This window comes from Gymnoscopelus microlampas (assembly GCF_963454915.1).
Source record: "Gymnoscopelus microlampas genome assembly, chromosome: 14".
In the NCBI taxonomy this organism is placed as follows: Eukaryota; Metazoa; Chordata; class Actinopteri; order Myctophiformes; family Myctophidae; genus Gymnoscopelus; species Gymnoscopelus microlampas.
Window position 1 is genome coordinate 50,434,487 of NC_139951.1, and position 17,500 is coordinate 50,451,986.

Below are 17,500 nucleotides of genomic sequence, written 5' to 3' on the forward strand. Positions count from 1 at the left end.
CAATGCTTTTGATTGGCTAGCGAGACGCATGACGAAATAAAAACCTATAAATAGGTGTGTCACTTCAAGAAATAATTTATATTTTTCCATCAGCCAAGCTAACATTGGTCAAGTGACACGTGACAATATGTCATATAAATAGGTAAGACAGGATTAATCAGGAACAGTACTGGTGGAGACCTGTGCGTAGCAATGCTGCAATGTAGAAATAGTTACCTTGTTACAATCTTTAAAATTGACTCGAGTAAAAGTGCACAGGTACAAAATGTTTTCAAATGAATACAAAAATCTTTTGGAAAATAGCCGATTTACAAGCTCAAATTGCGTACATATCGCGACGCATGTGAGCTTGTAGATCGGCTATTTTCAAATGACCGAGATGTATATAGGGCTGAAGTGGTTAATGTATGTTATGAATAATAATCAGAAAAAGTAACTAGTAACTGAAGTTTTCAAATAATTGTTGTGGAGAAAAAGTACAATATATGCCTCTGAGATGTAGTGGAATAGAAGTAAAAGTACTGACAATTGGAAATACTCAGGTAAAGTAAAAATGCCTCAAAATTGTACTTAAGTACAGTACTTGAGTAAATGTACTTAGTTTCTTACACTTTTTGAAATCTTTAACTTATTTTTTTTCCCTATACATTCATTATAATGAGAATCTGTGGGAAAATGAGCCCATTTTTCTAGAGCACTATTCCCAGTGGTTATGAACCCTTTAAGACCTGGAACGCATCTGTGTCACTTTGGCTATTCAAAAATAGCAGATATACAAGCTCATAGCGCGGCACCGAGTGCCACGCTATGAGCTTGTAGATCTGCTATTTTGAAAATCGTGAAATTATGTTTTTTTGTTGTTGTTTTTTTCAAAAACTGTTAGGATTTAGAAAACATATTTAAGAATCGCCTCAGGCCAATGGGTTAAAGTGCGGACCCCCAGGGGTCCCAGCCATAATGCAGTTCATAGCATGGTACCGTCCCCCACCTTGGTTTGTGGACTTAGACCACCAATTTAACTCCACGAGCGTACAAACGGAAACACATGGACCATTTGAACACTCTCAGAGTTACAGACCCCGTAAGGTCCCCAGAATCCCCCCCCCCCCCCCTCCACGTTGAGAACCAGTGCTTTTAGACCGATTTCACCAACAGGTCATCGGCTTCCCTGATTGGCCAACGCAACACGACGGCTTCACGGATTGGCCGGGGCTTCACGTGCCGTTCGTACCGCTGTAGCGACATAAGAGGTAGCGGTAGTGACGATAGAACTGCATTCTGGGGCAGAGAAGCAAGAACTTTGTGACTTTAGGATGATCTGCTGGACCGTCCGTCTCAAAGGAGGAGCAGAGAGATGCCGCCATGCGGCCGTGGATCTGGAGAACGAGCTGTACTGCTTTGGAGGAGAACGTGAACACGTTGATGTTCACGTCTTCAACACAGTGACTTTATGCTGGAGGAGGTTGACCCCAGTGACTCCTGGAAGAGGAGAACGTAACCTTGAGGTTCCCTCCAAGCGCTACGGGCCACTCAGCTGTGCTGGTAGAAGATACAGTCTATGTCTGGGGAGGATACTTGAGTGAGGAGTACTGCAACGTGCTTTATGCATTTTATGTCGACGCCCATATGTGGTTGAAACCCAGGGTTTCAGGGACTGTTCCAGAGGGGAGGGACTACCACTCAGCCTGTGTGTTGGAGAAGGTCATGTTTATCTATGGAGGATCCACCAAGCTGACTGGATACATTAATGACATGTACAAGTTGGACACCAGCACAATGGTCTGGTCTTTAATTAACACCAGAGGAACTCCACCACCTGGTTCATGGTGTCACTCTGCCACCATCATCGGGACAAAGATGTTTGTATTTGGGGGCTTTGAGGGGAACCAGTGGGTCTACTACAACACCATCAGAGTGTTTGACACAGAGACCAACTGCTGGCTGAACACACCTTCTGCACAGCTTCTTCCAAAAGGACGCTGCGGTCATTCAGCCTTTACCTACAATGGAGAGCTGTACATATTTGGTGGCTGCAACGATAACCAGACCTTCAATGATCTGTGGAGATTCAGTCCAGAGACCTTCTCCTGGAAGAAGGTTGAGCCCAAGGGGAAAGGACCGTGTCCAATGTATGGCATATGCTGTTGCATGATGGGAGATCGTATCCTCTTTGGAGGATACAAACACAGAGTCTACACACCCTCTGATGATCTGTATATCTTAGACTTAGAAGTCCTAGTCTTAAGACACTATGTAAGCTAGCAGTTATTCAGTACGGTGTGGAGCAGTCTGAACTCCCACACAATGTCAGGTGGGAACTGGTAGCCATGACAACCAACAACAAGGTGTGCCCAGGATACAGAAGAAAAACGTATCTTACTACTATATAATTGACAAAAGGTCCGAAAGTTCGTACGGGATCCGCAAGCACAGGATCACTCCACATGCCTCAACGACCCGCCACAGACTGTTGATCAGAGCTATGGCTATGATTTAGACATCTTACCTCACCTCCATCTGTGATCAGACTCTATGTTTTAGACATCTTACCTCACCTCCATCAGTGATCACACTCTCGGCTTGATTGATTCTCTGATTTTTTTTCTCTGACCCTCAGCCTGATCTGGCAGGTTGCCATAGCAACCAGATACAGGATAGTCTGGGAGACATTGGCTCAGAGCCTGGACAGCAGGGGCGCGGCCACTGCGTTCTGATTCAAATCAATAGCCAATGAAGAAAAGGGGGCGGGATCCACATGCAGTGGGTGTTGCATGTAAATAGGAGCGACGGCAAGCAATTTCTCCTTGAGAAATCATGATTTGAGGCATTCTGTTCAAAACGGACCAATCCTGCAAACTTTGGAAGCCAACCTTAGCCAATGAGGATGGAATATGGAAAATCGGACAAATCAGTGTTGATCACATGACTATAGAGACACTGTGTACTGATTTGCATGACGTTTGGATAAAATCTGTAGGAGTAATATCAAAAAATGTTTTGCACAAATCGGCCTCCTGGTGGCGCTATAACAGGCCCATTTGAGGCCTGAAATTTGGGGCAGAGGTTCTGAATTGGCATCCACGGAGTGTGTGTACACAGTTTCGTTGCGATTAAGCCAACAGTGCCAGAGATTAGCTGCTGACAGACGGACGGACACACACACGGACAGGGGGTAAAGCATACTCTCTCGGAGTCAATCATCTCTCGCGGAGACAATAATCAAACAAAACAATAAAAAGTGAGTACGTGTGTGAACTGACGGTAATCATTAATTATCAGCAACAATCAGATCAATCATCATCAGCAACGTAAAACAGGAGGCTGATTCTATCATTATACTCTCACTGTCAATCATCCCCTTACCCCCGCCCCCACCCCCCCAAAAAAAAGGAATGGATAGGGAAGGGGAGGGGCGGAGAGGAGAGGGGGCGGGATTAATCGACTGTGACATCAAAGTCCAGGGGCCAATCACAGATTACTTTTCAGCCCAATTATTCATAAAACCCAAGACCACAGAAAATCCACTGAATATTCAAAGTTCAGGTTTTCCCGCCACAACAAAAAAGCTAGTTTCCATTCATGCTAAAGGGTTTATAAAAGTCAATTGTTCTCGACTTCCTGTTGTTTTTTTTTGGCCAAAACAAAACAAGCCACATTGAACCTGCCATAGCTCTGGAATGGAGGATCGCGATCGGCCATTTTTTCCCCCCATCCGATTCTACCGGACCCCCGTGCGTGTAATGAGGCGATCTCCGTGGTGCGGGCCGTCGAGAATATTCCATGATGTTTCAGTAAAATGTGTTGACAGTGTTAAGACCTGAAGCCGATTCTTCTAAATCCACAGTTTTTTGGAAAAACCTATGTTTCTATATCAGTGGTTCTCAAACTCTTTCATGTCAAGGACCCCCAAAATGTATACGTATTTGGCCACGGACCCCCATCTCAAAATATGTTGTTCCAGGGACCCCCCAGAAGCAAAGATTTTAGTCAAAAATGTTCGCTTTAAAAATATATATAATCAAAGATTTGCACACATTTTCACGATTTTTCAAAAATAGCAGATCTACAAGCTCGTAGCGCGGCACTCGGTGCCACGCTACGAGCTTGTAGATCTGCTGTTTTTGAATAGCCCAAAGTGTAAAATAATGCTTTTTTAGCTCAAATCAAAATGTAACATAGATGCGTTCCAGGTCTTAAGGTACTTGAAATAATGTCTGTCTTTCTTTTTTGCGTGTGTGTGTGTGTGTGTGTGTGTGTGTGTGTGTGTGTGTGTGTGTGTGTGTGTGTGTGTGTGTGTGTGTGTGTGTGTGTGTGTGTGTGTGTGTGTGTGTGTGTGTGTGTGTGTGTGTGTGTGTGTGCGTGCGTGCGTGCGTGCGTGCGTGCGTGCGTGCGTGCGTGCGTGCGTGTGTAGGAGTGGACAGTGTGTACAGCTCCGTAGCGGTCAGGATGGTGATGGCGTCATGGTGGATGTTTACTCTCATCGTGTGTTCGTCCTACACCGCCAACCTGGCGGCTTACCTGACCGTGGCACGCATGGACACGCACATCAGGTACACACACACACACACGCACGCGTACGCACGCACGCACGCACGCACGCACGCACGCACGCACGCACACACACACTTGCAGACATGTGTTGTTAGATGTGTGTAACCTCAGGAGGCGTGGTGATCTGCAATCAAATATGTAAATTGACAATCTGTTATGGGAGAACAGATCTTTAATTTAAAGGGATATTTCACTTGATGACCCACAGTTTTTTTTAAAGTGAAATATCCCTTTAACACATTGATTGCCTAGATCGAGTTAACTGGATATTAGGTATTTTCATTGGTTTAATCTGTGATCGCGCTTGTCTGTTTATTTTTCATCAGCACTTTCGTTTTCCACTTACGTCACACTCACCCCAAGCCGGATGTATAACGCAGATTTCGTTTCCGGGTCACATTGTCTTTCTCCGGTCATTTTCGGCCAGAATAGGGAAAAACACGCTTTTTCACACGGTATAAAAAACGAACGGACAGCTCAACTTCTATTTTCTTTGGGTGTCATCGTCGTCGTGAATCACATCGTTTTCAGGCCGATCCGGGGATCGTAACATCCGGTGAATCGGACCGGATGTGACGTGGGCCTGTTTCGGAGGGGGCGAGCGAGGTGATCAATGTGTGGATTTGCTGCTCTCTACTGGTGGAACTGTCGTAGTGCTTAAAACCACAATCAGAGAATTTATTTGAATGAAAAATTACAAAATTAAAAAATAAAAAAAACACGCAAATTGCTGGCACAGGGGTGAGTACATTATGAATAAACTCTGCCAGTCAATGTGTTAAGCTGCAGGTCATTCCGAGTGGTGTGTGTGTGTGTGTGTGTGTGTGTGTGTGTGTGTGTGTGTGTGTGTGTGTGTGTGTGTGTGTGTGTGTGTGTGTGTGTGTGTGTGTGTGTGTGTGCGTGCGTGCGTGCGTGCGTGCGTGCGTGCGTGCGTGCGTGCGTGCGTGCGTGCGTGCGTGCGTGTGTCTAACTGAATATAAGATTATAGTCGACTAAATCTACAGTTTGATTTAGTCGACTATAATGTATGTTGGCGGTTCCTTGATGGCGTCGTAATGGCTCATTTTACACTTGGTTGCATGCTGAAAATATCAGATCTACAAGCTCACAACGGGTCGCAGTGCGATGCGTTGTGAGCTTGTAGATCTGCTGTTTTCAGAGCGCAACACCCGAGCGCAACCAAACATAAAATGACTTGTCTTTTAGTTTTACTGGATCTCTTCTCCACTAGTCCCTCACTAACATTTAGTCTAGTTTTTATTTGTTGACAAAATTGTCAAAATTTGACTCCTCCAGATGGAAGAAGCCTGCGTCACATTTGTTTCACAAGCTCTACTTCCATCTGGGACCTCGGTAGCACAATCCATGGCGGCGCGGCCCCTTTTTTTCCCCAAGCGCAGGTGATTGGATGATCCCGCCCCTAGCAGCCGCTGATTGGTTCCCCATCTGGCGAAGTCAGGGTACACTTTTTGCTGATACTCGACAAACAAACAAATCGGTACACATTATTTTTGGGGCGGTGTAACCGCCCCCTATAAGTGAGTTTTGGACACTGACCAATCCTGCACCGTGATTGGCCAATAGTCTACAACACAGTCTACAACCCTAACCCTTCCACAGTCAATGAAAATCTATACTTTTGCAAAGTCAGCCAATCACATTACAGCTAGTGTCATCACCACTAGCTGTAATGTGATTGGCTGACTTTGCAAATGCAGGACTGTGATTGGCTAGCGAAACACATGACACATGTGCAGCCCTATGAATAGCAGTATGGACTTAAAAAACAGTAATTTATCCTTTTTTTTAAGTGAGTCATGTTGTGATGACCACACACCGCCCACTTCACACTGGGTTAGGCTACCTGGCCTGGCGATGATGTTGGTTGTCATGGCTACCAGTTCCCACCTGATGTTGTGTGGGAGTTCAGACTGCTCCAGACCGGGCTGAATAACTGCTAGCTTACATCGCGTCTTAAGGCTAGGACTTAAGTCTAAGATATACAGATCATCAGAGGGTGTGTAGACTCTGTGTTTGGATCCTCCAAAGAGGATGATACGATCTCCCATCATGCAACAGCACATGTCATACATTGGACACGGTCCTTTCCCCTTGGGCTCAACCTTCTTCCAGGAGAAGGTCTCTGGACTGAATCTCCACAGATCACTGAAGGTCTGGTTATCGTTGATGCCACCAAATATGTACAGCTCTCCATTGTAGGTAAAGGCTGAATGACCGCAGCGTCCTTTTGGAAGAAGCTGTGCAGAAGGTGTGTTCAGCCAGCAGTTGGTCTCTGGGTCAAACACTCTGATGGTGTTGTAGTAGACCCGCTGGTCCCCTTGGCCCCCAAATACAAACATCTTTGTCCCGATGATGGTGGCAGAGTGAGCACATGAACCAGGTGGTGGAGTTCCTCTGGTGTTAATTAAAGACCAGACCATTGTGCTGGTGTCTAACTTGTACATGTCATTAGTCCATCCAGTCAGCTTCTTGTATCCTCCATAGATAAACATGACCTTCTCTATCACACAGGCTGAGTGGTAGTCCCTCCCCTCTGGAACAGTCCCAGAAACCCTGGGTTTAAACCATCTGTGGTTGTCGACATCAAATGCATAAAGCACATTGTAGTACTCCTCTCTCCAGTATCCTCCCCAGACATAGACTTTATCTTCTACCAGCACAGCTGTGTGGCCGTAGCGCTTGGAGGGAACCTCAAGGTGACGTTCTCCTCTTCCAGGTGTCACTGGGATCAACCTTCTCCAGCATAAAGACACCGTGTTGAAGACATGAACATCACTGTCTCCTCCAAAGCAGTACAGCTTGTTCTCCACCACCACAGCAGAGAGGGAGTGTGTCTGCGGTACTTCTTTCAGATGTACGGTCCAGTGAATCATTTCACACAGCAGCTCCGCCCTGAGTCAGAGTTCACAACTAACGTTCCGCTGAGGTTACTAGAAAGCTGACTGTTGATCCGTTGTTAAAAGCAGCTTAAGTGACATGTTGTGTTCAACAATTCATTTAAGAAGAACATTCCATGGCTGTGATGATGACATTGTGATGTCATCTGTGATGTCATTGCATGATGTTTTGTAGACTAGCAAATGACGTTTGGCATCGAGCCGCGTTTCGAGCTTGTGAAAAACAGGTTCATTACAATGCATTTTCTCCCATCTGCACCCCAACTGCCCAACCCCCCCTTCATGATTTTAGTTAGTTAGTTTTAGTTTCAGTTTTAGTTTCAGCTAGTTTGCTTATTTCTATTTTTTTAAGCCTACTCACTCGCTTTCATTAACACATCCACTGCCAAGGGCTAATCTCAGAATGTACTCACCAGTGCCAAGGTTTTATTGTTGTTTTTTGTTTTTTTCACGTCGTCATAGGCCCGTTAAAATCCTTTAGAATGCGCGATGGACTGTTTGTAAACAACGTGCACATGTCCCTGTGTCTACGAGTCCAGACCGCGTGTCAAACGGAGCCGCCATGTTTGAGTTCTGACCGTTTATGTTAACATGGGAAATGCGAGGAGGAAAAACTACAAGGGCTAAACAGGGGTTTTAGTGTGCGCCTTAGAATGGAGGCCGACGGGAAACAAAAAACGGGATCGCAAATAGTTTCCACCTCCGGTGGTGTTACACTGAAAATGGTCCATGTAGAAAATTGGAGAAAAAAAAAAAAAAAAATCGAAAAAAAGGAAAAAGCACCCGGACCGTAGGACTACGGTCTCGGCGGTTAATGTGTTAAACATGATAGACTGTATGTTTGTGTCTTCATGTCTACCGTTGGACTGATCAGTGTGAAACTGTGCAGGCCATGGAGGAACCCCCACCATGGAGGAACCCCCACACCCATTCTGCTGTTTGTTTTATTCGTATTGGCCTCAAGCTGGTGTGAGAACACTTCAAGTGTTGGCCTTTAACGCTTGAAAAGCGAGGAGGTGGAGACATTATAGAGATGCTTGTATTACTATACTTGTGAGGACATCAACACTTTAGGACAGCCATGTTATGATTGCCATTTAAAAATAATAATTGCCATGTTTAACCGTAAGCTTAAAGCCGAAAAACAGCAGGTCTATAAGCCCACAACGTGTCGCGCTGCGACGGGTTGTGGGCTTAAAGATCAGCTATTTTTCGGTGCATGACACTGGCGCGCAACTAAGTATAAATCATGTTGAACTCTAATTCCAATCCCTAAACCTAACCTCTAAGACACCTAAATGTCTAATCCTGACATGAATGTTTTTCTCATTGTAAACGTATCTCTAAAAAAGCTTCTTTTTAACTATAAAACAACCATTTGTCTTGTGAGGACCAGGAAAACGGTCCTGTATATGTATATAATGTATATTTCTTCGAATTCTACTGTACTTGGTCCTCGCAAGTATAGTAATACACACACACACACACACACACACACACACACACACACACACACACACACACACACACACACACACACACACACACACACACACACACACACACACTATACAGAATACTAAGGCATGCTCAAATAGCCTATGTATAAAATAGGGCTAAAAAAGGTTAATGTATGTTTTATTATATAATAATGTATATCTGCAAAGTAACTAGTAATGTTTTCAAATAATTGTAGTGGAGTAAAAGTACAATATTTGCCTCTGAGATGTAGTGGAGTAGAAGTAAAAGTATTGCAAATTGGAAATACTCCAGTAAAGTAAAAGTACCTCAAAATTGTACTTAAGTACAGTACTTGAGTAAATGTACTTAGTTACTTTACACCACTGGTCGTGCTTATGGATGGTTGAAATGCATGATGCGTTTCTACGTTTAGAGCTTCATGTTCACTCGTCTGTCGCTTATGTTGTCCACAAGCTGCTCATGTGAACTTGTAGATCTTTAGACTCGTAGTCAAAAACGGCATGAAGAAAATGGTATTCATAAAGTCTTAAAGTGTGTGTGTGTGTGTGTGTGTGTGTGTGTGTGTGTGTGTGTGTGTGTGTGTGTGTGTGTGTGTGTGTGTGTGTGTGTGTGTGTGTGTGCGTGTGTGCGTGTGTGTGTGTGTGTGTTCAGGGTCAGTGTTCTAATTATCAGAACAGAGGCGTAGAGAGCAACAATGTGTTCACCATGACACCCTGCAGAATACTAATGAGTGTTTATTACACGCACGCACACGCACACACACACACACACACACACACACACACACACACACACACACACACACACACACACACACACACACACACACACACACTGTACAGAATACTAAGGCATGCTCATTATCTCATCCTCCACCAGCTGTGAATAATATTCTCTGTAACAGCAGAACTAAAGTAAAAGTATGGATAATAACATGCAAAAATACTTTGTCAACATTACTTTAAAAGTCCTGCATTCAAAAAGTTGTCTTCAGAACAAAGGTGCAGCAGTGGTTTTCAACCAGTGGTCCGGGGACCACCAGTGGTCCTTGAGAGAGTACCAGGGGGTCCCCAGCAAAATTAGTTCATAGCATCACAATAATTTTTAACCACTTAGCTTAGGCTATTCAAAAATAGCAGATCTACAAGCTCATAGCGCGGCACCGAGTGCCGCGCTATGAGCTTGTAGATCTGCTATTTTTGAAAAACCTTGAAAAAGTGTGCATATCTTTGATCATTTATATTTTTTAAAGCGAAAATTAACTGATGTCTTTGCTTCTGGGGGGTCCCTGGCATGAAACATTTTCAAATGGGGGTCCGCGGCCAAATGTATATCAATGTAGGGGTCCTTGGCATGAAAAAGGTTGAAAACCACTGGTGTAGGGCATAGCAGTGTAAAGGTACAACAGTGTAAAGGTACAACAGTGTAAAGGTACAACAGTGTAGGGCATAGCAGTGTAAAGGTACAACAGTGTAAAGGTACAACAGTGAAGGGCATAGCAGTGTAAAGGTACAACAGTGTAAAGGTACAACAGTGTAGGGCATAGCAGTGTAAAGGTACAACAGTGTAAAGGTACAACAGTGAAGGGCATAGCAGTGTAAAGGTACAACAGTGTAAAGGTACAACAGTGTAAAGGTACAACAGTGAAGGGCATAGCAGTGTAAAGGTACAACAGTGAAGGGCATAGCCGTGGCGGCCATTTTATGGTTCCGCTCAAATTCACTCCATTATTTTTTCCCATAGAGATTTCCTAAAATATCGATATCAATTATTTTAAGCCTATAGAACCAAAGCCATCCAGGACCCTGGCGAATTATGACCATTTAAAACAGGGGTCTTCAACGTTTTCAGGCCAAGGACCCCCTAGCTGAGAGAGAGATGAAGCAGGGACCCCCCTCTATATTGTATGAAATTGTGTTTTGGATTCAACTTTTTTTGTTTACTTGGTCTGCTCTTTTTTCCCCTCTACACCTACACCTCTTTGCCAAAAATAGCAGATCTACAAGCTCTAGATTTGCTATGTTTGGCTAAAGTTCTCCTCAGAAAAGGGATACTAGTGTTCAAGTGGTTAAGGTAAAAACGAAAATCATATCACACAAAGATTTGGCGGACCCCCTGTAGTAACTCTGAGGACCCCCTAGGGGTCCCGGACCCCCTGTTGAAGACCCCTGATTTAAAACATTTGATTCTGTGAAACAAAAGATTTGAAAACCGCAAAACAAAGGGTATTTTTTTAAATATAGTATCGTATATCATAGTCAATAAAACATGGACTGATGCACTTGGACACATCATCAGTATTTTTACCTGTAGAGTCACTGGGTGTTTGGGGTTTTGCAACCAGTGTTGGGCAAGTTACTTTTACTTACAGACACCTGAGGATACACATGGCACCTTCTCCTCCACACAGACAAGCTGAAACAGTGGTGGAACAATTAAACGTCTTTCTGCCCTGTAGTGGCCCTGCTGCTTTCACTGCCGTTGCGATAGGAAGCATGTCCTCAACAACATACCTGGCAATCAATCTGTTTAGTTAAGTCTGGGTGACAAGTTCTGGTGATTTAAAAAAAATGTGTTTTGGCTGTTTAGATGGAGCTCCATCTGGATCACTGCCGGTGGTAGAGACCGAGGGGTCTTTGGTGACTAGTTTTATAGCCCCATGTACTTAGGTGCTTCAGGAGATTAGCATTGCTGTTACTCGGTATGGACATTGGCCCTGATTCATAAAGGGATTTGCGACCATATTTTGTACGTACCGGCATTTAGGACAAGTCGTACATTTCCACCTGATGCATAAAGATTTTTTGGTCTGTGTTTTGTGCGTCAGGTGCGCACGTTCTCAGGTCAGCCCCGAGGCTGGCGTACCAGGGCTGAAATGTGCGTATGTCTTTAGAATGCTTTATTCTTCAGTGGCAAACCTCAAATAAAATATATATGTGCCCAACATTTGTCAACACATATATATAAAACATTAAAAATAAATGTCAAACGATATATTGCTTGTAGCCTATGCATAATATAGAGTACATGATGTAGATTCCACCGCTTTTTATTTATTTTCTAGGCTATATGAGTCGCAGCTGAATTATTAGGTGTGTGTGTTTGCCAGCGGGCCATCTCAGCCAAAGTGTCACGTAATAATGAAAATAGGCTATGATGCCTTAATGAAACTGTGGAGGGACTGACTGCATCGCATCAGTGTCCGTGTCGCGGTATTAATTTGTAAAGCCTACTGCAGGCTACTGTATATTGATCACATGAACGCCACACACAACAGCCTAATAAATATTACCATCTGATGAGGAAAAATAAAGTGGATGAAAGCTGTGTCCAGAACCATTCCCCATTCCGACGTAGGACAGTGATATCCAAAATGAACTAATTTAATCAATAAGCTCTGGTCCATAATCGGATAGAAGCGTTCCACTTGTATGCCCTGGATTTATTTTCAACATCATATTTAAGGTGCGCAATGTTCATTAGAAAATGCTTATAATATCCTTTCCACGTTTTATTAGCCTTTTATTTGGTAATGGGGTTAAACCTTGTAAACTTCTTTATTCTCATTACACATGAGAGCATTTATTACGTGATCCGCTTCCAGACAGAACAGTAAGTTGTCAAGGCGATGCGACACCGCATATGTTATCTTAGACGAGAGACGGCAGAGTTGAACTTCAGCGTTGCCAGATGTTGTGAGAGAAATAAGCAACCAGGTCTAGGAAAACAAGCCCAAAAGAAGCAACTGGCACTTAGGCCATTATAAGCACTTTAATTAAACCGTTGTGAGCTTGTAGATCTGCTATTTATTTTTAAAATCGTGTAATAAAATTTGGAAGATTTGGAAGATTTTTTAAACATTCTAACAACACAAATCTGCCTCCAGCTCGCACAAAACATTTTCAGATGGGGCTTATAGGGATAAATTAGCATACATATTAACTTGGGGGTCCATGACATGAAAATATTTGAGAACCACCGGTTAAAACAATTAAACAATTGTGAAGCAAGCCCAAATAACTAACTACACTTTAGAAACAAGCCAAAAAAAACGCATCCCACAGCTCCCAATATTTACAAGCAACTTTACAGAAAAATAAGTCTAAAATCGCTTATAATAAGCGGACATGGCAACACTGTTTGGCACGGTTCAGCACGGTGACGTTGAAGTTGGATGCTGTTGGATGCAGCCTTCCAGAGAGTAATCATCACACCTGGTCATACGCACTGGTCATACGCACGTCTCTGTCATATACGACACCCCTTTTGAATCGCACGTCCGTTAGTGAGTACCAGAAATACGACCTCTTTTACGAACTTCATTTACACCATATTTACGACCCTCATTATGAATCGGGGCCATTGTTTTCTGTCCTGCATGGTTATATTTACAAGCTGCGAACTAAAGCTGCTCTGTCGCTGAGACTGTGTGTGTTTGTGTGTGTGAGCCTGTGCGGTTGTGGTGGTGGGCGTGTTGCCGTGTATATGTGTGTGTGTGTGTGTGTGTGTGTGTGTGTGTGTGTGTGTGTGTGTGTGTGTGTGTGTGTGTGTGTGTGTGTGTGTGTGTGTGTGTGTGTGTTAGCAAGGGCTTGTGTGTCTGTATTTTCCCCATAAGGCAAGACCCGCCCAACTCTGTCTCTGATTGGCTTAGCCTGAAATGTTTCCCCGCGTTAACCAATCATCACTCCTCTCTGTCCACTTTCACTTTTTCATGTTACTGTGAGAGGACATGCCTGGATTTGCCTGTATGTTAGATGACACGCAGGCAGCTCCGCGGGGGGGGGGGGGGGGGCAGTTCAGTTGGATCATTACATAATGTAACGCAGTAACGCACCCATTTAAATCACACGGTAACTATAGAGGCGTTACTGAATGGGAAAAGGTAACTAGTTACTAGCAGATATTCGCTGATTGGCTTGTTGTTAGACCACTCCCACCTCCGACTCTGATTTGACAGGTTTTTCTTCGACCGTGAAAAGCCATAGGCTCACATTTTGGCACCAGACCAAGAGGAGCAGTCCACTCAGAGAGTGGGCGGGGTCTATGGTCTGGAACCAGGCTAGGGTTAGCCTGGCACTCGCCAGATCGACTACGCACATCCATGCATGCATGCTACACTTACAGCATTCATGGGCAACTGGCGCCCCGGGGGCCACATGCGCCCCCCCCACCTTCACGTAATGCGGCCCACAGGTTAATATCAGAATACTGATATATTATTGATTTCAGCTGTTTACAATTCCTAACATGACCCGCTTTAATGACTTCAGTCTATATTAGTAGCTTAATGACTAGTATTAAAATTCTATTTTCTTATGTCCAATGTATTTGTATTTAAGTTCATAAAGTTAACATAAGTATAACTAAATGCATTTGAAATTAAATTAAAATGTTCCAATTCAAAAATATCAAAAAATAAATCTGGATTCAAATTCAAAAGTAACAAAAAATAGCAGATCTACAAGCCCAAAACACGTCGTGATGCGACGCGTTTTGAGCTTGTAGATCGGCTATTTTTGCTACTTTTGTGTGACATGGTCCGACAGTAATATGCAATGTGTCCCTCTGGAGTGAGTGTGTAAATATATAGTGACCCTCTGCATCATCAAAGTCGCATCAGCCCTGATCTACAGTCTGCAACAGCCTGTATCCACACCGTCAGTCCAGCCAAGGCCAGGCCAGGGTAGTTGAGATGTTGCAACTTTTGGCGACACTAGGAGGCACTCTAGGCTATGTGGGTAGCCTCTGGGCCTGTGGCCCCTCCCTCGTCTGACCAGAAGTCTGTCTGCCTGCCTGCCTGCCTGCCTGCCTGCCTGCCTGCCTGCCTGCCTGTCTGTCTGTCTGTCTGTCTCTCCGGCGTTCCCTACAGACATCGACCCGGCCTTGGCTCAGACGCTGGATCTTTATTTTAATTATGCACCATGGATTTATGAATTATAATTTCCAATGATTGCGTGTATGAAACGTCAATATGAGAGCTGCAGTTCATCTTGGCTGTTCCTCCAGGGTGCTTTTGTAAACTCCATGTGAGCAAACACTCATTTAATCAGCCTCATCGCCGCTGATGAAACACAACAATACCAGTCCAAACTGTTGCGTGAGAGCGCCCCCTTTGTTGAAAAAACGCGTATAGCCGTTTATGGCACTCAATGTGTTAATGGTACCAACCCGAATCACGTCGGTATTTACACCACCGAGTACCATTTCACTTAGAAACAAATAGCACCACATGTTGGTTCTGTGGAACCCGTCAGACAGTTAGGTAGGATTCAAGGTTTATTATCCAGGACCGGACTCACACACCGATGGCAGAAGAAACCATGCAAGGCACCAACCTGCTCATCAGGAGCAGTTAGGGGTTCAGTGCCTTGCTTAAGGACACTTCTACACTAACTCTTGGGGAGCCCGGGATCCAACTGGGAACCTCTACCCCTAAGCCACTGCCACTGTGTGTGTGTGTGTGTGTGTGTGTGTGTGTGTGTGTGTGTGTGTGTGTGTGTGTGTGTGTGTGTGTGTGTGTGTGTGTGTGTGTATAAAAAAAAGTATAATAATAATAAATAAAAATGTTACAATCTTCGAAATGGGCTGCCCATTTGATTTGTATATGGACATTTGTTTTACATCCAAACATATGAAATATCAGCCTTTGGTGGAACGTATTATGGCCTTGGGATATAACTGTCAACGTATTGTCCTTGTGTTTGGGAGTCTGGGCCACGTCCACAAACTTGTGCTCCACGGCATGCAATTGCATGTTGGATTGCAATTGCAAGGAGGATTGCAAAAGGCAAATGCAAAAAAGTTATCTAAATACTGTTCTGTCTCAGCTATTATGGGCAGTCTGTCTATCTGGAGAAGGCCATGTTGCATTTACCCTTGAGTGGCAAAAAACAAAACAAAAACACAACTGTTGAATTTCAGTATATAGTATGTCATCAATTTGTTATCTTTTTTCTTCTGATCAATGTTTGGATCTATCATGTATTGCGCTTTTTGTGCAGATCCAAATAAAATAATTCAAATGTGTGTGTGTGTGTGTGTGTGTGTGTGTGTGTGTGTGTGTGTGTGTGTGTGTGTGTGTGTGTGTGTGTGTGTGTGTGTGTGTGTGTGTGTGTGTGTGTGTGTGTGTGTGTGTGTGTCTGTCTGTCTGCCTGCCTTCTCCAGGTCGTTCCAGGACCTGTCCCGTCAGATGGAGGTGGACTACGGGACGGTCAGGGACTCGGCCGTCTACGACTACTTCAGGAACAAAGGAACCAACCCACTGGAGCAGGATGCCACCTACGCCGAGATCTGGGGCTCCATCAGCAAGAACCAGGGCCTGGAGTCCTCTGTGTCCAGCCCTTCTGAGGGCATACGCAAGGTAACAACATTATACTATATGTACCCAGCCCTTCTGAGGGCATACGCAAGGTAACGACATTATACTATGTGTACCCAGCCCTTCTGAGGGCATACGCAAGGTAACGACATTATACTATGTGTACCCAGCCCTTCTGAGGGCATACGCAAGGTAACGACATTATACTATGTGTACCCAGCCCTTCTGAGGGCATACGCAAGGTAACGACATTATACTATATGTACCCAGCCCTTCTGAGGGCATACGCAAGGTAACGACATTATACTATATGTACCCAGCCCTTCTGAGGGGTAACAACATTATACTTTATGTACTCAGCCCTTCTGAGGGCATAGGCAAGGTAACGACATTATACTATATGTACTCAGCCCTTCTGAGGGCATAGGCAAGGTAACGACATTATACTATATGTACTCGGCCCTTCTGAGGGCATAGGCAAGGTAACAACATTATACTATGTGTACTCAGCCCTTCTGAGGGCATTGGCAAGGTAACAACATTATACTATATGTACTCAGCCCTTCTGAGGGCATAGGCAAGGTAACAACATTATACTATATATACTCAGCCCTTCTGAGGGCATAGGCAAGGTAACAACATTATACTATATGTACTCGGCCCTTCTGAGGGCATACGCAAGGTAACGACATTATACTATATGTACTCAGCCCTTCTGAGGGCATAGGCAAGGTAACAACATTATATGCGAAGCGACGCATTGTGAGCTTGTAGATCTGCTATTTAAAAAAAAAAAGTATACATTTGAAAACTTGAAATGGGACATTCTGCATAATGAGTACTTTATACTTTTGGTACTTTAAGTACATGTTGATGCCAATATTTCTGTACTTTTACTCAAGTCAATTTTGAATTCCGGACTTGTACTTGTAACAGAGTATTTCTACATTGCAGTATTGATACTTTTACTTAAGGAAAGCCATTGAGTACTTTTTCCACCACTGGTGTTTTGAATGGTACCTGTCTAGTCAGTACATGTATGAGGCGGGATCTGCTTCTGTTTGTGGTGATTGCACACAGACATAAGATAGAGATAACAAACACCATTTAAACCATACAATAAACCTTACAAATGAGTATGTATAACGTCTGTGCATTTAACCCAAAGACATAAACGGGCTCTGAAGTCTGAACATACTGTACACCATAATGAATGCAGCGTGCACACACG

General features: G+C 44.0%; 1 protein-coding gene across 1 annotated transcript in view; it reads left to right on the top strand.

The window, feature by feature from the left end:
* The window catches only part of LOC311060292 (glutamate receptor ionotropic, delta-1-like), a gene marked incomplete at its 3' end in the record, with an annotated part of 247,067 nt that overhangs the window by 212,334 nt on the left and 17,233 nt on the right, over positions 1-17,500 (top strand). The window contains exons 9-11 of the mRNA XM_084078427.1: positions 1,251-1,542; positions 4,412-4,550; positions 16,116-16,311. Of these exons, the coding sequence (XP_083934553.1) occupies positions 1,251-1,542; positions 4,412-4,550; positions 16,116-16,311 (627 nt within the window). The remainder of the gene's footprint in view (positions 1-1,250; positions 1,543-4,411; positions 4,551-16,115; positions 16,312-17,500) is intronic.